The 25,139-nt window shown below is 42.3% G+C and overlaps 1 protein-coding gene across 9 annotated transcripts in view; it reads left to right on the top strand.

Moving 5' to 3' along the window:
• The window catches only part of TNRC6C (trinucleotide repeat containing adaptor 6C), a 124,069-nt gene that overhangs the window by 30,088 nt on the left and 68,842 nt on the right, over nt 1-25,139 (top strand). For 7 of the 9 annotated variants that reach the window (XM_064270650.1, XM_064270651.1, XM_023556855.2 and 4 more), the window contains 2 exons: nt 549-570; nt 22,737-23,063. In XM_064270650.1, coding sequence (XP_064126720.1) covers nt 549-570; nt 22,737-23,063 — 349 coding nt within the window. The remainder of the gene's footprint in view (nt 1-548; nt 571-22,736; nt 23,064-25,139) is intronic. The other 2 variants (XM_064270653.1, XM_064270652.1) reach the window with 2 other exon arrangements.

Genomic DNA, 25,139 nt, shown 5'->3' with positions numbered 1-25,139 from the left:
CCACGCTGTCCCGCTTGAAGCGAGCTGCCCAGGGTTGGGGGGGAAAGGGCTGCCCAGGGTTGGGGGGGAAGGGCTGTCTGGCTGATGTTGTCAGAAAAGCTCGGAATAACTGCTGCAACTTCAGCAAGCGTTCTTCTACAAAATTCTATTAGTAGATCCTAAAAATTAAAAGTCCCACTGTAAACCTTTGTAGACATGCTTGGGTTTCATGGTATTTAAAATACGAAGTAAGGCCGTTTGTTTTTGCTCTTGCCTAGTTTCATACGTTTTATAGTTGAAGCTGCATACCTCCCAGGCCGTATCACAATAGAGCTCAAAGGAGCTTTCCAGGGTGGGTTTTTTTTTGCCTTTAGATTGTTGTTGGCATGTAATCGATAGCATGTAGGCAATTGTATGTTTTTCCCCAATAATAAATGATAAAATTAGCTGGACAAAATCGTGATTTTAAAATTCTAGTATTAGAAGTCCACTTACATACTTTCATAGATGGGTCCATCCTACAGGTTATTATTCCTAAAGAGTTTCTGATTTTTTTTTTTTTCCCCCAGGCTGCTGATCAAAAAACCAAAGGTAAGTTTATTTATATTTGTGGGGGGCTACATTTTAGGACAGATCAAACTGTTTATGATGAAGATGACTAAGTTTTTAATTGATGGTTAAAAAACAGAATCTAACTTAGATTTTGTGCTGACTTTTTATTATTCGTTGTGAAATTCTTCATTTATCACTGGTTTTACATCTGCATTTCATTGGCATTTGCCTACTCTAAAAAACTGCCTAAAGGATGTTAATGTAAGTTTTATTAGCAATGCATTACAGTTTTCCTTCAGTTTGATTTCTGCTAAACAAGGATTACGCTGATACAGGCGATCCGACCAAAGGGCACTGGATGTCTTTAAAGTCTCCGGTTCCTCATTGCCAGCTTTTCCTTATGGTAAAAAGGGACATGTTCTTTCTCTGTTCCTCCTTTGTCTATTGATATGTAAAACTTTCTCTTTTCTTAAATTCTCCAAGTCCAGGGTTTGCTGCTGTCTTATGGGTATTGGCGGAAGCACACAGTTCTTACTGTGATTTCCTGGCGATTCAGAATGAGCACAGTGGGAGCGACACTGGGAGCATCTTCATTGCAGACTTGACATGTTTAGGTGCTTTCTAGTGGTGAGGAGCACACACTCCGGAGTCATAAACCAGCTCTGGTTAACTTTGCGCAAACCACTTCCCGTCTTTAAGCCTCAGGCATCTCGTACTTAAACTGAGACACCCTGCCTCCGAAAGCTGCTGTGAAGAGGAGCGAGATGATGCTCGGATAGGGCTCAGCTCAGGGCCCAGCACACAGTCGGTGCTCAGCAAAGGCTAACTGTATTCACAGCTGTTATTTTTAAGTTTTGTTTTATATTGGAATGTCACATGTACACAGTTGTACCCGCAGGCATGAACTATAGAGATCCTCGTGACCAAGGGTTCACTCAGGCAGTGCCACTGTGGAGACTCTGTTTTTGTTTGACATTTTATAGTTTTCCAAGTAAAGTGTATGTATATTACGTCATCTGAATGTCATACTTCAGCAGGACAGGTATTAGTTTACAGATGAAAACACTGAGGCTCGTAGTACGCGTTGAGTGGCTTGTCTTGGTCTGGCATCAGTGGTAAAGATGGAAGCTGAGGGGTACCAGGGCTTCTGCCCCCAGTGCACTTGGCTTTAGTGCCTCTGCACTAAACTGCCTGTAACCTGTTGCCCTGGAGTCCGTTCTGACTCGTGCTGACCCCATCCCTTACAGGGTAGACTGCTCCATAGGGTTCTCCTATCTGTGATTGTTATGGCAGTAGGTTGCCAGGACTTTCTGCCGTGACACCACAGCCTCGTGGTGAACTGCCAGCCTTTTGGTTGGTAGTCAAGCACAAAACCTTTGCACCGCCCAGGGATTGCCTCTGTACTGGAGTCACATTAAAAGATGGATTTAATATAAAGTAAATATGACAAGATGGATTTAATATAAAGTAAATATGAAAGGACAGCACAGGAAAAGGAACTTTTTCTCTCTTATACTCAGGAACACTGTGAATTTACATGACGCTCATTTTTAGAAGGGCCCAAAGGGCTTGTGGTGCATAGTTGTATTTGAATTTATGATCTTGAGTAAGGAGCAGTGATTTCTCATTTAAATTGCCGTTTAAAAGTACAGAATTGCCAAAATGTTCTGCATCATCCATTTCCTTTTTTAACGTTTTGTGAACTTTTTACAACCAGATTCAATATCAGCTATCTTCTGTTGTCATTGTTTTCTCCACGAACAGTAGCAAATTGCTCACTGTACAGTGATGGTGAAGTGTACCGCGCTGCTGCTACAGAATTACTGTTTCCTATCACTGTCCCAGTGAGATCTTCCTCGCCAACTCCAGACTCTACTGGGTTTTTATCGTTTCTAAAATATTCTTCCTCTGGGTACAGTTTGTCAGTAACTGTACTAACTAGCCTTAGAACAGGTCAGAATTATAAATGTCCTTGTAAACAAACAAACAAAAAGCTTTCTGAATTCTAAATAACGCACCAGCTGTTGGTAGGTGCTGTCGAGTCGGCTCCGACCCAGAGTGACCCTGTGCGCAACAGAACGGGACACTGCCACCTCCTACGCCGTCCTCACAGTCCTTGTTACACTTGAGCCCATTGTTGCAGCCACTGTGTCAGTCCATCTCATTGAGGGTCTTCCTCTTTTTCGCTGACCTTCTACTTTATCAAGTGTGATGTTCTCTAGGGACTGATCCCTCCTGACAACACATCCAAAGTATGTAAGATGCAGTCTCGCCATCCTTGCTTCTAAGGAGCGTTCTGGCTGTACATCTCCCAGGACAGATCTGTTCGTCCTTTTGGCAGCCCGTGGTATGTATAGTCAGTATTCTTCGCCAGCACCGCAATTCAAAGGCATCAATTCTTAGGTCTTCCTTATTCATTGTCCAGCCTTCACATGAATATGATGCAATTGAAAACACCATGGCTTGGGTCAGGCGCATCTTAGTCCGCAAGATGACATCTTTGTTTTTCAACACTTTAAAGAGGTCTTTTGCAGCAGATTTGCCCAGTGCAATACGTCTTTTGATTTCTTGACTGCTGCTTCCATGCGTGTTGATTGCAAATCCAAGTAAAATGAAATCCTTCACAATGTCAACCTTTTTTCCGTTTATCATGATGTGGCTTATTGGTCCAGTTGTAAGGATTTTTGTTTTCTTTATGTTGAGGTGCAGTCCATACTGAAGGCTGTAGTCTTTGATCTTCATCAGTAAGTGCTTCACGTCCTCTTCACTTTCAGCAAGCAAGGTTGTGTCATCTGCGTAACGAAAGTTGTTAATGAGCCTTCCTCCAATCCTGATGCCCCGTTCTTCTTCATATAGTCCAGCTTCTTAGATTATTTGCCCAGCATACAGATCGAATAGGTATGGTGAAAGAATACAACCCTGATACACACCTTTCCTGACTTTAAACCACTCAGTACACCCTTTAATAACTGCCTCTTGATCTATGTACATAGATAGTTGTACACAGATCTGTGTACATAGGTACATGTACATGATACATAGATCAGTCCAACGGTGCTGCTACGTAACTCATTAATGAACACCACCAGTGGAAACCCTGGTGGCGTAGTGGTTAAGAGTCTGGGTGCTAACCAAAAGGTTGGCAGTTTGAATCCACCAGGCGCTCCTTGGAAACCATATGGGGCATTTCTCCTCTGTTCTGTCGGGTCACTACAAGTCAAAATCGACTCGACAGCAACAAGAAAAAGAAAATGGGAGCAGCATCAAGGTTTAAATTTTTCTGCAACTCTCTGTTATTACTGGTTCAGATCAAAATTAGCTGCCTGTGAGATGGTGGTTCTGAATTTCTGGCTGAACTTGAATGAGATAATACAGAATGACAGGATTATATTGTAGGAATAGTGTCCTAGGCTGGGTGCTCCAGAGAAGCAAAACCAGTGAAGCACGTGTATATATATACAGAGAGAGATTTACCTTAAGGAAATGGCTCATGCAGTTGTAGAGGCTGGCAAGTCCCAGATCCGTGGGTCAGGCATCAGGCTAGAGGCTTCTCCTGATTCACGTAGCTGTAGGGGCTGACGAACCCAAGATGGGCAGGTCAGACGACAGGCCGCTGGCTCATGGGCTACGGAGGCTGAGGAATCCAAGATCAGCAGATGGCAGGCTGCTGCCTCACAGGCTATAGAGGCCTAGAAATCCCAAGATTGGCAGGCAGTACAGCAGGCCACTGGCTCAAGTCTCAAGAACCGAAGGTCAGATAATGATGAGCCAGAGACAGGATCCAGAGGCTAGCAAGCAAGCTTTATTAGAACATCGAAATATATATTGGATTCAGGCCATGCCCCCAAGGAAACTCCCCTTACAACTGGTTGGCTCATTGCATCAAATCACATCATGGAGGACGATTGCATCATTGTATAACTGCCAAAGTACCTCGTTACATAACTGCCAAACCACTGAGAATCATGGCCCAGCCAAGTTGACACACGACGTTAACCATCACAAATAGTATGACTGTTGGTGCTCTAACCCCTGCTCTAGCTTGTAAGCCAGTGAGGCAGGGCCAGAGTGGCCTGGCTCATACCTCCATCCCCAGGCCCTAGCCCCCTGCCCAAAGTCAGGAGGCCTCAGAGCAGCATTCTCACTCATCGACAGCTTTTGTGCCAGGCCCCGTACTAGGCCCTCAAATTTATTATTTGTAGATGTTGCCACTGTATACTGTTGATGGTGTTCTCTCCAGTGTACAGAGGAGTAAACTGAAGCTGTGAAAGTTTGCCAAGTGCCCCAGGCTGCATAGCTAGTGAATCGCAGGGCTGTGCCCGGGATCTGTACTCCCAGCAGACGTTTATCAAGCATCTACTATTTCACACACCTCCTGTACTTCCAAACAACCCTGTAAGAGAGGAGATGAATGCTCAGAGAGAGAAATAACAGCCCAGGTCACAGAGCTAGGACATGGCAGAGGTTGGTCACATCTGACTCCAGCGTCCGATCTCCAGACCCAGACTCAGTTGCCTGGCCAACTGTGATGACCAGCCCTTGGCAGTCACCAGGAATGGAGAGCGGTACTGTCACCATGAGGCAGCACCTCAAAGGTCAGAAAGAGCTGAGCAGTGTGAGCGAGCCCTAGAGCTGACTACTCTGAAGAGAGAGACTAGAATTACAGATTCGATTGTGTGATGTACTGAATCAGTTAACTAACGTAGCAGAAGCAAGTTTGGATTGCTTTGGTTTTGATAATTAGCTCAAACTAGACCAAACCAATTAGTAATTTCTTTGTTCTGGAATATTATACGCCATTCTCGAATCATAGTGTTAGGAAAGCAATACCTTCATTATCCACTGTTACATTTGACTTAATTTTCTCAATAACTGAAATTTAACCTTCTTAACTTCTGGTCTGTTTTAAACATTTTTAGAGAACTCTGTAGAATATATTGTATACACACATCTGTGCTTTCTTCTTAAAACCAGAAACAAAAACCTGTTGCCTTTGAGTCAATTCCAACTCACTGTGACCCCTGCTTTCTTCTAGATATTAGTCTTGTCCAATCTTGATAAATCCATCTTTATTATAGATTAATTATGCTATAACCATTGAACTATGAATCTTCATTTAAAAGACTAATATAGAATTGAATCTAATTAGAAGTTTATCTTTTGTGGTTAGGTTAACCTAGCATTTGTTGTCGTTAGTTGCTATCAAGTCGATTCTGACTCTTGGCGACCCCACGTGTGCAGAGTAGGACTGCTCCATAGAGTTTTCAAGGCTGTGACCTTGCCGAAGCAGACTGCCAGGCCCTTCTTCCAAGGTGCCTCTGCCGACCTTTAGGCTAGTAGTTGAGTGCTTAACCATTTGCATCACCCAGAGACTTAATCTAATGTACAGAAGAAAGACATGCTATAAATTATATATATATAACATACAAAAAAAACACCAAACCCGCTGCTGTCGAGTCGATTCCAACTCATAGCGACCCTATAGGACAGAATAGAACTGCCCCATAGAGTTTCCAAGGAGCACCTGGCGGATTTGAACTGCCGACCTCTTGATTGGCAGCTGTAGCACTTAACCACTATGCAGCATGCCCTTTTTCTCCACAAACCTAAAAATTACGTTTGTAGAAAGTCTGCCTTATAAAATTACAAATTCTTTATCTGGCTGGTTTTTCAAATCCCAACCTGTGATTCCTTTGTTGGGGTCATATTTAAGATTCAGACCAAATGAGTAAGTTTGTGTGAGACACTGTGCTGCCGCCATTCTTACCCTGCGCCTGCCCTGGTGTGTTGTGGGAGCCATGTTCTCTCTGCAGCTGGGGGACACGCCCCCGTTACATTCTGGGGTCTCATTCGTATTGGGGATTCACCTGCCTTGATTCTCCTTAGACCTCTGAGTGTACAAATCCTGTCCACAAGAACCTCTTTCCTGTGGGGGTGCCCTGCTCGCCTCAGGAACCTGAGCGTGTCAGTGTGCCTAGGGTCCTCATTTAATTTCTCCCCTGCTTTCTAGCCATGACTGATGGTTGTTGCTGTCGTTTATTTATTTTTTTTCCTCTGGTGATGAAAAAATAAAATTAATACATTCTCGTTGAAAATAATTTGAACATTATCTAAAAAGAGCTAAAGTTTCCTTGAGATAGTTACCCTCCATCCTGAGCTAGGCACCAGTTAGCATTTGAATCCCTGGGAGCGTATCTTTGTGGGTGCTTGTACAGAAATCAGGCTTTAAGTGTTCTCTCTGCTGCTTTCCCAGGTAGACCCCCATCCCCAGTCTCCCAGGGGGCTGCACTAAGCAATTTGAAAACCTCCCTACTAGCCTGTTGATAAACAAAATGGTCCTATGTAAATTCTGCTGAATATTGTCTTTGTATTAATTTTTTTATTAGTGACTAAAGATTCACCAGAACTCACTCACCTGTTAGCCCTTTGTGAGGCCCCAGATGTTCTCCTGTGGGGGCGGGGGAGTCGTATAACCCTGTTGTGAGATACCATTAACCTGTATATTACATCTTGCCTGTGGAAACCCTGGTGGCCAAGTGGTTAAGAGCTCAGCCGCTAACCAAAAGGTTGGCAGTTCAAATCCACCAGGTGTTCCTTGGAAACCCTATGGGGCAAGGCAGTTCTACTTTGTCCTTTAGGGTCACTATGAGTTTGAATCGACTCAACGGCAGTGGGCTTTGTTCTGTTTTTTTTTTTTTTTTAATGGAGTAACTTACAATGTTGAACAGTTTCGATTATAATGGTAGCATCTCTTTTCTGTATTTTGGATGCCGCCCTAAATTTGGACACAATATGTGATGTAATGATTTTGTAAGCCTAAATTTTCCATATTGTTTTCTGGGGTTTTTTATGGTTTAATGGGGTTTTTTTTTTTTTTATTTACTATGATAATACCCGTAAATGTAAAGTTAATTTAATTCATTGGTTATAGCCAGGTTTTTTGAAGTTGACAAATAGATAAGTTTCCATGTAAAAAAGTTAAATCATGTTACATAAGAAAGCAAATATCTTAATGACCTAATATAGCTTAGACCCATATGATTAATGATTTGTGACTTTGAGTTTTATACTTTTATAAATTCATGCTTATACATATAGCCATACATTGTTGGTAATTGTTAATTTTTTAAATTATTGTTATGCTTCAGGTGAAAGTTTACAGAACAGTAATTGTTAACTTTAAGAAACCTCTGTGTGCCTTTGTTAACATAATCAGTAACGTTATGTTGAGTGATAAGGGTGGGCTTTGGAGCCACAAATTCTGTGCCGCTTACTCTAGTGCTACTAAGCCTTATTCTGAATGTATATTTTTAAGTTTTTTCTCAACATAAATGAAGAGTACTAGCACTTTGTGTTCTAAGGTACGCTTGACCCAAGCCATGATATTTTCAGTCACCTCATATGCATGTGAAAGCTGGACAATGAATAAGGAAGACCAAAGAAACATTAATGACTTTGAATTAATGGTGTGGGCAAAGAATGTTGATGTACTGTGGACTGCCAGAAGGACAGACATCTGTCTCGGAAGCAGTACAGCCAGAGTGCTCCTGAGAAGTGAGGTTGGTGAGACTTTGTCTCATGTATTTTGGACATGTTACTAGGGGGACCAGTCCCTGGGTAAGGACATCATGCTTGGTAAATCAGTGAAAAAGAGGAAGACCCTCAACGAGATGGATTGACACAGTGGCTGCAACAACGGGCTCAAACATAGCAACAATTATGAGGATGGCACAGGACCAGACAGTTTCACTCTGTTGTACATGGGGTCACTATGAGTTGGAACTGACTAGATGACACCTAACAACAAGTGACAATTGAGGTGGGAAGCATATCTTCCCAGTTTTACTGTCAAGTAAAGGTATAAACAAGCAGAGATGAGAGCTCACGTGTCTGCGCGTCACTCGTTAGGGGGCACTTCTGTTTAGCTGAGGCGGTCGATGGCTGTTTGCACAGTTTTTCAGGGTCTCAACACAGTAACCAGCACTTAGTATTTATATACCATCAGTGTGTTTTCCTGCGTTACACAAGAATTAGCCAGATTCCTTGAATTTTCATGTATTTATTTTCATATCTACGTTACCAGACCAAGTATTCAGAATGTGCCTGTTACTCTTCCAGGCAGTAGCTAAAAGTCTTTTTAGCTTTGATGGTTTGGCGCTATGTATTTTATAAAATACGGCTTTTTATTTGCCTGTCTACAAAATTAATAAAATCTTGCCATTTAAAGGGTCCTTAGAGATTATCCAATTCCTGTCAGATAAGGAAATGAGACCTGAAGAGGTTAAGTGATTTGTGAAAGGTGTGACAGCTAGTTAGTTATAGAACTAAAGTAGAACCCACGTCATCTGACTGTCAGTTGTATGTGTAGTTACCTATGTATTTTTTTTCTACTATCACAGGATTGGACTGAGTGATACTGTATCTATTATAACCATTCATTTTAAGAAGTAACTTAGAGACCTAGGAGCTTTTCATAAAAGGTGCAAGGAAATTCCTACGAGATTTATTGTATGAGGGATCTTTATGGGATGGCATCTTAATAGGTTTTTTAAATATTACATGTCTTTCTTTAGCCATGTTGCTCCATGTTAAAGCCCAAGGGGAAAATGTAATAAATGCATTATCCGTCTACTCCCCGCACCACTGTAGGAACAAAAAAAAGTACTAAGATGTATTTTTTTACCCTAATAACGTAATGTGTGTTCTAGGCGATTTAAAAGGGTGAAAATTTATTGCAGAAAGAAAGCTCTAAACCGGTACTTGCATGTGTAAGTTCTTGAGGAATTAAGCAAGTCCGGCACTGTGAGGGAAGCAGTGGGCCATGTTCTTTACCACTTCTGTTAGCGCCTCTTCCCAAGGGTGCTTCTACCAAGTCTCACATAAAGTGAAGGTACACATCTCTATGTATTATCACTTTTCAATAAAACTTTAAAGGCAGTTTCCATGTGTAAGGAAAGTAATAGTTTATAGCTCTAAAGGAAGCTGACAGCCTGCTTTCTGAGAAATAATTCGTTTACTCAGATTGGCTTCTTTTTAAAATAGCTTTATTAAGTCATAATAGATACACAACAAACTAGACGATTTGAAGTGAGCAATTAGGTAAGTTTGGGCATGTACACACCTGTGAAACCCTCACCACAATCAAGATAATGGATCCCACTACTCCTGAAAGTTTCCTCGTGCCCTTTTATACGCCACCTCTCCTGCCCCTTCCTGCCCCCACCTCTCTATACGCAAACTTGGATCTGCTTTCTCTCACTGTAAAAAAGCCTTTATTTTCTAAAATTTTATATAAATGGAATCATACAGTATGTGCTCTTGGCTTCTTTCACCTGACATAATGCTTTTGAGATCTGTCCCTCTTATTGCATGTGTCCCTACTTTGTTCCCTTTTCTTGTTGAACAGTGTTGTGTTGTATGCACATATCACAGTCTGTTTCTCTGTTCATCTGTTTGTGCACATTTGGGTTTTAAGCTGTCGAATAAAGCTTCCATGCACGTTCATGTACAAGTCTTTGAATGAACATATGCGTTCACTTCTCTTAGGTAAATACCTAGTAGTGCAATGGTTGGATCATATGGTAGGTAGATGTTTAACTTTTCAAGAAATTGCCAAACTGTTCTCCAAAGCAGTTGTACCATTTCACATTCCCGCCTCTAGTGCGTGAGATTCTGTCCTTCTACATCTTCACCAACACTTGGTATGGGTATGTATTATGTATGTAGTGGTATCTCATTGTGGTTTTAATTTGCATATCCCTGATGACTAATGATGTTAAACAATTTCTTATACGCATATTTTCCATCTTTGGTGAAATGTCTGTTCAAGTCTTTTGCCATTTTTTATTGGACTATTTGTTTTCTGCTTCCAGATTGGTTTATGATGTTAAATGGCCTCTAGAGTTGGGCAGAAAGACTAGACTCATCACTGAAGTTCAATTGTTTGTGTGACTGAGCCTCTTTGTTTCTCGGTGTTCAGTTATTTGTAACATACTGCTGTCTTAGTTATCTAGTGTTGCTGTAACAGAAATACCACAAGTGGATGGCTTCCACAAAGATAAATTTATTTTTTCACAGTCTAGTAGGCTACAAATTCCAAATTCAGGGTGCGAGCTCCAGGGGAAGGCTTTCTGTCTCTGTTGGCCCTGGTGGAAGGTCTTTGTCATCAGTCTTCCCTGGTCGAGGAGCTTCTCAGTGCAGGGACCTCAGGGCCAAAGGATGCACTATTCTCCTGGCTCTTATTTCTTGGTAGCATGAGGTCCCCTGGTCTTTCTGCTCACTTCTCTCTTTTATATCTCAAAAGATAATTGATTTAAGACACAGCTTAATCTCATAGATTGAGTCCTGCCTCATTAACGTACTGCCTCTAATCCCACCTCATTACCATCATAGAGAGTGTTTACAACGCATAGGAAAATCGCATCAGATGACAAAATGGTGGACAGTCAGACAAAACTAGGAAAACATGGCCCAGCCAAGTTGACAGATATTTTTGGGGACACAATTCAGCCCATAACAACCAGTATCAGAAAATAAGCACTTTCAAATACCACATTTTATCTAGCCTTTTCACTGATAATGATCTAAATATTAGTCATATTTTACTACCTGGAGTTGGCTGTTTAGTTCGTTAGTTAATAAATAGTCAGTAAATACCTACCACTTGCTAAACAGCAGAGATGAGATAAATTTCCTGTTCTCAAAGAGATAAGTTCATAGGAAGTGTTAGATATACAGTAAAACCTGCGAAAACCGGAACCTGTGCAAGGCAGAAACCTGTCAGCAAGGAAAACTCAAGATATTTTCCAATAATAGAGAGTGATAAAAAAGCAGTGACTGCACCCTGTCAGAGGCAGGAAACTTGAAAGACCCAGAAGAACAGGCAGTCCCGTCAAGTTCTGCTTTCCCAGTTTTCACTGTGTAAGTAAATGGGTGCAATAAAACGTTCTGGCTGTTGTGATTTATTTACCCCTCGCCTTCTACCTGCAGGGAGAAGGTTCATCAACTTTTCAGCAACTGTTTATACCTCTACAAGAAAAGGAAACTTATTTAAAAAAAAATAAATTAGAAAACTGGGGAGAAGGGGAATGTTGATAAGAAGAATTAGATCTAAGTGTGTACTGGAGACAGACCAGTCTTCCAGTAGGTCCCTACGTTAGCCAGTGAGAGCAAGGGCAAGGAGGGGTGCCTTATCCTAGGCATCCCATACTATCCACACAGGCCATTAGAATTAAATACTCTTGACAGCCTATCCACCAAAAAGAGGACTTGAAATTAGAGAGGTGGTGGGCAAGGAGCCGTGTGTGCTATCTTTAGGACTTTAGATTGGAATTATAGACCAAAGGGAGCCATTGGAGGGTTTTAAGAACAGCCACTCAAGATGCAAAATTGAAGATGAGGTAAATAATTCGGGATGAGAGGGCTGGAGGTAGGGAATACAGTTAGACCACTGCAGTAGTTCAGGCTCCAGGTGACTAAGCTTAGGGGTGGAAGAGGAGAGGAAAGGGTAATGTTGATAGTGGGAATAAGCAGAACCTAATGACAACTGGGTTAATCATGTTGTGATCCAGCAGATATTTACTGAGCACCTACTATGTGCCTGGCACTGTGCTGGTTACTATGGGGATACAATGGTAAAAAAATGAGTCCCACTCTTTGGAGCTTCGAGTCTAATGGAAATGGACATAGATATTAGTCACAGTGATATATGTATAATTACAAGCTGACTACTATGAAGGAAAGGAACATTGTTAACTGAGAGTATAGAATAAAGAAACCTGAACTAGGCTGGGAATTAGGGAAGGCATCCCTGAGTGATAGTTGAAATCTGAAGGATGAATGGGACTTAATGAGGCTAGGGAGAGTAGAGAGAGGGCTAAGGCCTACCACCTATGGAAGGAATAGCATTTGCAAAAGCTTCGGCTGGAGGGAATGCAGCACCTTCCAGGAACTAAGAAAAAAGTTGGCATAGTAGGTGAGTAGTCAGCAGAGGGGAGAGTGGTAGAGATGAGGCTGAAGTGGTAGAGTCCGTTGTGTGTTTTGTACAGATGTCTGTGGCTGCAGTATGAAGAATAGATTAGAGGAGGTATGGTACCTAAAGAGGAGCCACACGGCTGTTAAGAGTAACCCAGGTGAGAATGAGTGGAGCTTGGACTATTGAAGTAAAGTATAATGGTGGTGGGAGAGGCAGGGAAAAGTGGACAGGCTTGACAGGTGTTCAGAGAATATTTTAAGAAGTATTTTACTTTGCCTTGGCAATGGATTGACTATGAGGAGTGAGAAGGAGAAAAGAGTAAAGAGTTACTTAGGTATTGGGTGGATGGCAGTAATATTTGCTAAAAGAAAAAATGGTAGGAGAGGAGCAGATGTGGTAAAAGAGACTGATTCTGTTCTCTGCAAGGTTAGTTTAAGGTGTTAGAGAGACATCCAGTGAACATCCTGTAAGCAGCAGGATATGTGGGTATAGAGCCATCTTCATGTGGGTAGTCATTAAAGATGTGGGATTAGATGAGGTGGTCTGTGTTAATTGAGACCAAACCAAAAAACCAAACCCGTTGCCATTGCCATTGAGTCGATTCTGACTCATAGTGACCCTATAGGACAGAGTAGAGCTGCCCTATATGGTTTCCAGGGAGCACCTGGTGGATTCGAACTGCTGACCTTTTTGGTTAGCAGCCGTAGCTCTTAACCACTACGCCACCAGGGTTTCCGTTGATTGAGAAGAGGATGGAAAACCATGTCTTCAGGAACATCAGTTTATGAAGAGCAGGTAGAGGATGCCTACAGAGAAGTCCGTATCTTTCTGTACTCGCGCGTGACTCATGTCCGCCAGATGTCTTACTAACACAGCATTGTACGCCTTCCTTATTCAGAAACCTTTGGTTACTCTTCAGAGCCCTAAGATTATAGTCCAGGGGTAGGATCTTTATGCTGCATAGTTTGGGCCTCATTTGAGTCTTTCTAAATTACGTCTCTTGTAACTATGCAGTGCTCCAGCCACATTTGTTACCCAAATACCCAGTGGTCACCCTGGACCCTGCATCTGTGTTCGTTTTGTTCCTTCTACCGATTATATACTCTTCCCTAGCTCTGACAGCACTTTTTATATTGCTCACATGTTATGCTCCTTAAACTGTTTTTTATTGCGATTGTTTCTGTTCATTTGTATACTGTGAGATTGTAAGGTCTTGAAGGGCAAGATGCATCTTATATCTTTATAGTGCTTGCAGAATTTTTCTTGTAATAGTGACTCATAAATGTTTGTGTCGTCATTTGTGATTTTAAAGTGGGAAAACGAATTAGGAATATTCTGTGTCCCTATGAAGCCTGAGTAGCTTGGTCAGACTAAGCCTTCTGCAGGTAGGAGTTGTAAAGTCTACATTAAAAACCCAAAAGTCTACATTAAATACTTTAAAACAGCTATTTGAAGTACTAGAGAACTACCCAAAACTGTCAGAAACTGCAGGGGAGTCTTCCCTTGAAAGATGAGATTCTCGAATGGTGAGATTTGTGTGGTGTGGCATTTTGCCTGAGGGTATCCCTCAATACGGACCAGACCAGGGCAGCAGAAGGCCACAGCATCACCAGCTTGAGGTGTTAGGGGACAGGTTTCAGGGCTGAAATAAAAGCTGAAAGTTAGGGGAGTTGGGAAGGGAACTGAAGAGGAGATGAGACCTCAGCATCTGTGTATAAACTCTATCCGAATGCTCATCAGACTCCTAAACCATGTGTGCATCGGGGAGAGCCTGAACTCAGTTTAAAAGGCAGCAGCTGGAAGCCAAAAGAGCTGAGCAGAGATTTCACCTGCTGCGTGTCAGAGCTGTGGGAGAGGGAGTTTGAAGTTTGAGGCCACTCAAGCTACTAATTGCCTCAGAGGCATAGCAGAATCCAGAGTCTCTACAGAAAATTGTTCAAAACATAAAGCATGTAGACGAAAAACACAAGACACACTAAGAAACAGAAAAGTGTAATCCATACTTAAAGGGAGGGGGCAGCTGATAGATATAAACCACAAGATGACTCAGTTGTTGCTATAAGCCGATAAGGACTCTATGTCCAGGAACTTAAAGGAAAATGTGCTCATAATGAATGAACAGATGGGGAATCTTAACAAAGATTATTTTTTTAAAAATGAAATTCTAGAGCTGAAAAGCATAATAGCTGAAAAGGCCACTGCGTGGAATGGCCTTAACAGGAGACTGAAGACAGCAGAAGAAAGAATCAGTGAAGGAAGATGGATTGAAAGAAGAGTTCCCAGCCTAAAAAAAACAGGGAGAAAAAAGATTGGGGAAGAATTAAGAGCGCTTCAGTCTTGGAGGACAGTAACAAGTAGATTAACTTATACTGAAGTGGAGTTTCAGAAGAAGAGAAGAGAGTGAATGGGATAGAAAAGAAGTTTTTGGCTGAAAATTTTCTAAATCGGTGAAAGACATAAATATACAAATTTACGAATCTCAGTTATTGCCAAGCAGGATTAAAACACACACACATCTAGGCACATCAGAACCAGCCTTCTTGAAGTTCTGGAGAAGGGGTCCTATCAATCCAGAATCTCATATCCAGTGAAACAGTCCTTCAGCAGCAATGGCAAAACAAGGACATTTTCAAATATACAAAAACTGAGTTCGTCACCAGTTTATCTGTGCTATAAGAAACACTAACGGTAGTTTTTCAGGCTGAAAAGAAATTACAGCAGATGGCAGCTTGGATCTAAAAGAAGTCATGTGGAACACCAGAAATGGAAAATACCTGGGTAAATGGCAAAGACTATATATACTTTTTCTTTTTTATCTTTGTGTATTTTAAAGACACATTTCTGTTTAGCAAAAACTATAATACTATATTGTGAGATTTATAACATATATAGATGTGTGTGCTAATGGTAGAACAGGGGATGGAGGTAAAGAGAATTGTGCTGTAGCTTGGCTCCAGTATTCATGTTTCACCGCTTCATACTAACTCTGAGTAGTGTTCTAAGTTAAAAATGCGTATTGTCATCTCCAGAGGAATTAAAGCGGAATACAAAACAAAGTTAAAATAACCTAAAAGAAGACAAAAAAGGAGGAACAGAGAAACAGATAAGACAAATGTAAAATACATAGCAAAATGTTACACCTAACCCCAGCCCCATCAATAATTTTCACTAATTTAAGTAGACCAAACACACCAGTTAAAAGGTAGAGATTGTCAGACTGGATTTAAAAAACAAACAAAAAAGACCCAACTATACACTGTCTACAAGAGGTATACTTTAAATACAAAGCAAAATAGATTGAAAGTAAGAATGTAAAAAGATGCACCACAAAGATGTCCAGCATAGGAAAGCCGGAATGTCGTATTACTGTCGGACAAAATGGACTTCAGGTGGCGTAGCCAGGTACCCAGAAATTGAGTGGCATAGCTGAGCCACTCATTAGGCTCATGGAATCTGTGGGTCAGGAATTCAGAGAGGGCACAACAGGGAAGACTTGACTCCGCTCCAGGTGGCCAGCTATACCTGTGTAGAAAGTTTCCAGTCGTTTAACAGCCTTAGTTACTGTTCATGGTTACAGAGCAAGCCACTGGAAGAGCTGCCGTCAGGACTCTGGGTTTCTCCACTGTCGTGGGCAGAGCTCTTGCTCGCTCTCGGCCATGTTATTTGTACAACTGAAGAACTTTGCTTCTGTGCTCACCAGAGAGAAGAGATCTACCCAGGTATGCTTGCCAACGGGGGTGGAGATACAACAGACTCTCCTAGAAATTGCTTATCGGTGCATATTTTTAGCTTTGTTCCTTCTCTAGAGTCAACTTTGATGGCTCAGAATTAATTTGAAATATGGCTAATTTTATTCCCTTGTGCACCAGCCTTTTGTAACCAAATGTTGGAGTAGTTGGCCTCCGTCTTCTCGTAGGTTATAGGATTCTGCATTTTGGGTGGGGAGGGGGGAATCCCAGGATTACCGCTGATGTCCCACAGTTTACTAATTTGTGAATAAAAGCACGCACACAGTTCTCCTGCAGAAGGCTGCACCTGCCCTGGGAGGCCACACTGGAGGCATAAGCCTACTTCATCTGTCTGCGTTGTGAGATTTAGGGTTTGCCGTTTGCTCCCAGAGCTTCTTAGGTCCAGGATTATCTAGCATGAAGAGGCCCTGTGTCAGGACAGAGGTCAGGTTGCTGGGGAGCCTGCACTCCATCCATCGCCTGGTGTCTCTCCACTGTGCTGCCTCACTGGGGAGGCCGTGGGGACCCCAGTGTACAGTGGTGCCCTGTCACTCCAGTGTGTGCTGCTATCACAATTTCTGTTTCTGTCTTCTCAGTTACCCTGTTGTTGTTCAGAAAGAGTGTAGAAATACTTGCCTGTAAGATAAATGAGAGCCCTGGTGGCACAGTGGTTAAGTGCTCAGCTGGTAACTGAAAGGTCAGTGGTTCAAGCCCACTAGCTGCTCCATGAGAGAAAAGACCTGGCAGTCTGCTCCCATAAAGATTACAGTCTAGACAACCCTGGGGGACATTGTGCTCAGTCACATGGCGTCTCCATGAGGCAGAATTGGCCCGACGGTACCTAACAACAACCACATAAGATAAATAGTACATCTTTTTTAAGTAGAGGAATCCAAGGGCCAAAATAATTTTCTAATGAAATGATTCTCATCATTAATAACCATTGTTAAAATAATGCTACTTTCCTCTAACATTTATGTTACCCAGTCTGATGTATTAGGAGTAACATTTAATTTAATACCTTTTAGAGAGGGAACTGTCAGACGTTAGAATAGAAAATACCTCCAAACAGCGTTTCTCATTAGCAGCATGTACACTAAGTTAATGTAGTTGGTAGTTAAGGAGCTTGTGCTCATTTTGAGTTGGGCTCCAAAAGTGACCATGGTGGTGGATCGGCCAGAAGCTGTGGGCTGAACAAACAGAAGGCCACCCCTCTGTGCCCCCATCAGGGCTGCTGGTAAACAAGGCAGCCTTGCTGCCACAGCTGTCTTCTGTCAGCATCTCAGCGCCCTAAGGATGTCTCACTGAAGTGGTTGTTGCTGTGTATGATGCAGAAGAAACTGTTAATGAAAATAGTCCTTGGAAATCTCTGATTATTTTTGTATAAAAGCATTGTTCTCTTTAATAGTCACATTTGCAAACAGTCATGTGTATTTGAGTGAAATTAAATTTTAAATTTCAGGAAACTGAAGCTGTTACATGCCCTGAAATGAATAGAACTAACGCATGACTTCATTTTAAATAAATCGTCATTGTGTGGTGTCCATGCACCACCGGAGTTTTCAGGAAATGTCCAGTGTAGGGAAAAGCTTAGACACAGAAAGCCCCATTAGTGGTTGCCTGTGGAACACCCTGGTGGCGTAGTGATTAAGTGCTCTGGCTGTTAATCAAAGGTCGGCAGTTCGAATCCACCAGGCGCTCCTTGGAAACTCTATGGGGCAGTTCTACTCTGTCCTGTAGGGTCGCTATGGGTTGGAATCGACTCGATGGCAATGGTTTTATTATTATTATTATTTTTAGGGATAGTGGAGTGGGGGTGATGGTTGGGGTGCAGGGTTTCTTTTTAGGGTAGTGAATAAGTCTGAATGTGGTGACGAAGGCACAGCTCCGAGATACTAAACACCGTTGAGTTGTACCCTTCAAGCAGGTGTCTTAGTCATCTAGTGCTGCTGTAACAGAAATACCGCAAGTGGATGGCTTTAACAAATAAATTTATTTTCTCACAGTTGAGGAAGCTAGAAGTCTGAAGTCAGGGTGCCAGCTCTAGAGGAAGGCTTTTTCTCTCTATCAGCTCTGGAGTATGGTTCTTGTCTCTTTGAGCTTCTGCTCCTAGGCAGTCTTCATGTGACCTGGCATCTCTCTTCCCCCATCTATGCCTGCTAGCTTGCGTTTAATATCTTATATCTCAAAAGAGATTGACTCAAAACACACCCAATACTAATTCTGTCTCATTAGCATAACAAAGACATTCACAAATGGGATTATAACCACAGGCAATAGGGGTTAAGATTTATAACACATATTTTTGGGAGACACAGTTCAATCCATAACAAATGGATGAATTGTAGGGTATGTTAACTATATCTCAATAAAGCTGTTTTAAAAATGTATGTGTTTGTGTGTGTGTATGGAAACCGTGGTGGCATAGTGTTTAAGTGCTATGACTGCTAACTAAAAGACTGGCAGTTTGAATCCACCAGACGCTCCTTGGAAACTCTATGGGGCAGTTCTGCCTGTCCTATAGGGTCGCTATGCGTTGGAATTGACTCCACAGCAGCAGGTTTGGTTTTTTGGTTTTATATGAATATATGCACGCACGCATGCACGCACGCACACACATCAATGTCAGTATAACCTGAGTGTCAAATTTCCATCAGTGCCCACCTTTGGGTATGCATGTTGGGAGTGGGGGCGAAGAGGTGTGAAGATGCATTTTTAGAAACGATGTTATGGTTGTAAAGTAGTGTTCATTTAGTGCTTTCCATGCTTCAGACTCCTTTTTCATGACCCCACCACTGCTTACCATCTAGCATGGGATTTAACTCATCAAATGTTCGTTACTGTTTGCTGGTGACCCCATTAACACTGGAACAGAACGCTGCCTGATCATGTGCCATCCCCGTGATCGGTTGTGGATTGGACCGTTGGGATCCATAGAGTTTTCATGGGCTGATTTTAAGAAGTCAATTGGCAGGCCTTTTTCCTAGTCCATCTGAGGAAGCTCTGCTGGCACCTATTTGGCATCACAGCAGCACGCACTGCTGGCATTTGTTTGGCATCACAGCGGCACGCAAGCTTCCACTGACAGATAGGTGGTCTGTACACCTGAGGTGCATTGACTGGGAATTGAACCTGGGTCTGCCACATGGAAGGCAAGAATTCTACCCCTGAACTGCCGCTGCTCCCATCATTACTTATTAAAAATTGAAAAAAAAAAAACTAATCTTTAATTTGGAAATAAAAGATTAAATCTTTCAAAAATGATCATAATCTGTTCAGGTGTTTAAAAGGAAGCTGTGAGATACAAGGAATGATAGAAGCTGGGTATGGTCTAAAAAAAATCGAAGTGCAAAAGAAATCCTTAGGTTACTTCTTGAGGCTTGGAGCGGGGAGGTCTCCTTTGAGCAGCTGAGATCAATTGTGCCCTGAATAGCAGCTGATAATTAGAATATTAAAACCAATTGCCTGATGATAATATATAGCCCAGTCAAAACAGTCCACAGGCCAAGCGTGAAGGACTTAGTGAAGTTACAGAAGAGCATAGAAATGTTTTAGATTTGGGTAAGATCAAAGTAATGCCATAAACCAGGAGGGGGAGCTGGAAATAAACGTACCTGTGCTAACTACTTCCACTGCATAGCAAGTACTTAGTAGCTACTAAGTTGATAAATGGAGCCCTGGTGGTGCAGTGGTTAAGTGATACAGCTGCTAACCAGAAGGTTGGCAGTTCAAATCCACCAGCTGCTCCTTAGAAACCCTATGGGGCAGTTCTCTTCTGTCCTCCTGGGTTGCCAAGGATCGGAATCAACTTGATGCTGATGAGTTTGTTTTGTTTTGTTAAGTCAATAAATAAAGAAGTACCAAGTGCCACTTAAAAAAAGCTAACCATTAGAAGACCTGAAAATCATAATTAACAAAAGCCAGGAAGTTTTTATAGATTTGCAAATTATTTGGAACCAATTTTACTTGAAAAACGTACCTGAAAGCAAAAAATTGTTTATCGGAAAGAAAGTCATTTTAAAGGGAGACTGTTGCTTACTACCTTTTCACCAGCAGATGTCGCCCTCATTAAAAAAAAAAAAGTTAAAAATAGGCAAAGGAGATTAACCAAAATATTCTGTTACCTGGAACATTTTCTGTATTTTAATTAACTGTGTAGTTATTAAGGAGCCCTAGTGGTCCAATGGTTAAGCACTCAGCTGCTAGCCAAAAAAAAAAAAAAAAGGTCAGTGGTTCAACCCTGCTCTGTGGGAGAACAAACCTAGCAGTCTGCTCCCTAAAGATTGTTGTTGTTAGGTGCCGTTGAGTCAACTCATAGCAACCCTACACACAGCAGAACAGAACACTGTCTGGTCCTGCGCCATCCTCACAATTGCTACGCTTGAGCACATTGTTGCAGCCACTGTGTCAGTCCAACCTGTTGAGGGTCTTCCTCTTTTTTGCTGACCCTCTACTTTACCAAGCATGATGTCCTTCTCCAGGGACTGATCCCTCCTGACGACATGTCCAAAGTATGTGAGACGTAGTCTTGCTATCCTTGCTTCCAAGGAGCATTCTGGCTGTACTTCTTCCGTAAAGATTATAGCCTAGAAAACTGTATGGGTCAGTTCTGCTCTGTCATGTAGGGTTGCTATGAGTCTGAATCAACTCGATGACACCTAATAACAACAGCATGTAGTTATTAACTAACTGCTATCTTAATTTCTTCTAAATAGAACAAATGCTTAGTTGACCATCCATAAACAAAATCAAGCTAAGGTCCCCATTGTCTCGCTGTGTGAAGACAAGGACAGGGAAGGATAGACTCGTGTAAGCCTTGACTGTTGAGGCTTGGCCCTAGACTGTGTCTGTGGGAGAAGAGGAAGTCAAGGTTGCTCTGATGTCCTATGTTTTGGGCAGCTATAGATTCAGAAACTATAATGAGAATAGATCCAAGTTTTTAGGTCCACCTTTTACTTCTTAATCAAAAATCCATTTATCAGTTGAAATTCTGTTAGTTGTCTGCTAGTTACAGACTAGCTTAAACCAGAAAAGGTTTCTCAGTGTTGATAAAAGAAGAGGCTCAGAGGTATGGCTCCACCAAGTCTGAAATCTTGACTCCTTGTCTCGTTGCTCTGCCGAGCGAGGCTTTTCCCTTTCCTCAGGGTCCAGGTTAGGGCCCAAGGGGACCTCTAGCCCTCCAGCGGTGGTGCTAGCATTCCAGGCAACTGGAACTCTTACCATGAGAATTCGTGTGGGAAAACTTTATACTCCAGGTGCCCTTGGTCTTCCTTGTTAATTTAACCAATACTTTGTGACTCTTTTCTGTATGTGAGATATGGTGCTGGTACTTCAGGGTAGAGTACAGAGCTGAAAGGGGAAACCTTTAACCCAAGAAGCTTGTAATCTGCCCCAGCTGCTGGCACCTCACCCCTGATTTCATTCCGGCTTTTATGAAAACAGATGCCCTCTTAATTATCTAGCTTTTACTTCTTTCTGAAGAACTAAAATGTTATCTCTTTCAAGAAGACATTGATGTTTCTACACTAACGCTATGCAATTGAAATATAGTACAAGCCACAAATGTGAGCCACATGTGACTTTTAAATATTCTGAGAGCAACATTTAAAAGTAATAAGAAATAGGTGAAGTGCCTTTTAATGTATTTCATTTCTGTTTCCCCAATATTCATTGGTCATTTTTGATCTTCACTGTGTCCAAATTTATGATTTGCAAGTTAGGCCCATTGCGTTCTCCCAAATAGCTGCACCAATCGTGAGGATGGCGCAGGACCAGGTAATGTTTTGTTTTAGTCGCCATGAGCCGCAGCTGATTTAGCGGCAACTGCCAGCAGTAAACACTCTCCTGGTCAATCTCTGACAGTGTAGTAGTGCCACCAGGTACAGCGTCACAAATGCCGATGCTACGTCTAGATGGTGCTCAGCTTTAATTATTTACATAGTCCAGAGTGCACCAATACATATTATATTCATAATTAAAACAAAAAGAGATCCTCAGAGAATTCGGGGACATCTAAAGATCCCTTGAATTTTGAAAAACACTGAATGAGAAGCAGTGGTCCTCAGAGTGCGGCCCTGGGACCAGCAGCATCAGCGTCTCCAGAGAAGAACGTGGCAGTCTGCTTCTGCCAAGAGTTACAGCCTTGGCGGCGCTATGGCACAGTCCTGCTCTGTCCCGCAGGGGTTGCCGTGAGTTGGGATCCACTTGATGGCAGTGGGGTTTTTTTGGGGTTTAGGAGATTCTGATCAAGCTGAAGTATGAGAACTGGTACTCTAATCTGACTCAGTCACTCTCATTTTACAGATGAAGAAACTAAGGCCCAAGGGAGGGAAGTTTATAAGTGGCTTTCAAACCTGGGACTCTAGACTTTACTCCAGTTCTAAGATTCAATATTGTCATTTTCTTCTCAGTTTTTTGTTTTTTTTTTTTGCCCCAGTTTGGGGTGAGCTGTAAGGGGGTGTTACTAAAGTTTTGGGCTTCCTTTTTCATTTTGTTCCTTACAGTGCCAGAACCTACTAAGACCTGTCCAAGCCAGCCCCAACCTGCCGGTACCAGTACCGGTACTTCTACCAGCACTGTCTCCAGCAGCAGCAATGGCAAACGTGCATCTGCCAGTGGCCAGCAGCCAGCTGCGTCCCGTTACCTGCCTCGCGAGGTGCCTCCACGCTTCCGCCAGCAAGAACAGAAGCAGCTATTGAAGAGAGGCCAGCCATTGCCGACAGGGACTCTGACCAGTGTGAGCCCAGCCCAGGGCGCTGGGCCAGCAGGAGTCAGCCCTCCTCCTCTCTCTGGGGCCGGTGTGCAGCATCATCCCAGCAAGCTCCAGCCAGGTAAAAACCGCACAGCACAGGACCAGACAGGCTTCTTTTCGGAGAACTGGTGTGCTCTTTTTCAGCTTTGCTGCTGAGTAATAAAAATGGACAGACAGATATGTGCATGGATGGATGGGTAGATAGGTATTTCTGAAAGTTTCATCTCAGTTGAGTTTTAAATTTTCGTTCCCCCTATTTATTTGTATTATTTCTCCTGTATTTTCAGATGGCATTAGGTTCCGATGCTGCGTCAGCTGAGTATGTTTCTCAGCAGACACTGAGGATCTGTACATCAGCACATGCAAACCTGTGAGGGCAGATGCTTTAGAACCCCTGCAGCGAAAACTTGTTAATAAAACCCTTTTCTTTGAATTGGCTAGGCTACCTTATAAATGTGTACACACATTCTTTGCAGGGAGGCAATAACAGTCATGGGGTGAGAAGGGGCAGGCGAGTGTTTCCCACTGTTGGTTTTGTAAACACTCTGATCCCAAACCGTCTCCTAGTCCTGAGCCCCTGTGGTGTCCCAGGCTCTAATCTTGTTTCTTGTTGGCTTCTTTGGCTGCAATTAGATGTTGTTTTTCTTTTGGCTCCTACGAAAAATTGCTGTTTGTTTATCTTCTCTCCAGCTTCCAGAATGTTGACGTCTCTTATCCCTGTCATCTCCTTGTCTGGTCTCCTAACATTATGGGTTTATACTTTTCAAAAAAATCTCTACTGTAATTTTACAGGAATTTGTGGGAGAGAGAAAGCAAAGGACTTGTTTTCAGCTGCCATGTTTCACTGGTACTTTCTTCATTTTTTATGTTTCAGGTAATTTAACAATTGACCCTCGTTCTAGAATAGAAGTCGGTTTGCTGATGGCAGTGAAATTCAGGCCTGTAATTAAAGAAGCAAGAAGACTTCTTAATATTCAATTGGAATTTAAAAGAAACATGTCACAAGTTGTATTAATATTTGGTACTTTCCTATGCCACCTATTAATACGGGGAGTAATTCTAACACGATCTAAAAGTGTTTATAGCAGTGTTTTTCATAACTGTGACTTTGTGGTATATTAGAACTAATATTTGTAGATTTTGCCATGTCTCTTCAGATATTCTTGACTCATCTGCTCAACACCTAGTTCAAAGGATCTAGGTCAATAATTGTCACCAGACCAAAAGTAGTGATCAGGGTAACAGAAGCAGAAAAACACTTGGAGGAGAAAAAAGAAAAAGAAGGCATTTGAAAGGTAGAAAGGCGTAGCCACTCACTAAGCATTTGTACCTGGTGAGCCAGACGCTTGGCAATAGTGGCTGTAAACCTTATTTTGACTGTGGGCCCTTTCTTCCTACCGTGTCTCCTGTTCCTACCAGCCTGTCGACTTGCCAGCACCCTGGAGGCCTAGCTCTGCTGATGATTAGTGGGGAGTTGAACTCTGCTTCCTCCATTTATGAGCTGGGAAATCCTTTAACTCTCCTGACCTTGAGTTTTCTCATCTGTAGAATGGAGATAATAATGGCTGCATCTGAAGGTGGCTATAAGGCTTAAATGAGAGCATGCGTTTGAATGTACCTTCGCTTAGAGTCTGCCTGAGTATTTGGTGCTTAGTAAGTGTTAAAGGTGGCTTAAAATTTTTAATACACACACACCACACTAGTGGGGTGAAGGTGCTGGGCAGAAGGCAGACTTCAGCCTGTGGGAGAGCTTTTTATTCTTTCCCCATCACAGGCCATATCCAAAGAGACACAGTCACGTGTCGCCAGTGGTGGAAGGGCTTCTGCCAGGTAGGCCGGGCCTCCTCCGCCCTCGGCCCAGGTTCTCTCTTTAAATAATGACAGTGTGTCCTGAAAAGGATTATTTTTGGCAAGTAAAACATTGATCTTCGAATGAAATAATAATACAAGGGGAAGTGGATTTTTAAATTCATGCGTTGACTCAGAGGAGAGCTCATTTAGGCAATTAGCAGAAGCTTTTTAACTGGTAAGACAGTATATGCATGTAATAATGCATGCTTCTAAGGTTCCAGAAAATATCATTTTATCATGTTGTTTTCAATCCAGACTGTTTCTGCAAGTCTAAAGGATAACTCTAGTTTGAAACACTTGAGAG

This window comes from Loxodonta africana, chromosome 18 (assembly GCF_030014295.1).
Source record: "Loxodonta africana isolate mLoxAfr1 chromosome 18, mLoxAfr1.hap2, whole genome shotgun sequence".
In the NCBI taxonomy this organism is placed as follows: Eukaryota; Metazoa; Chordata; class Mammalia; order Proboscidea; family Elephantidae; genus Loxodonta; species Loxodonta africana.
Note: the sequence above shows the minus strand (reverse complement) of the source record. Positions and strands in the feature narration are given on the sequence as shown.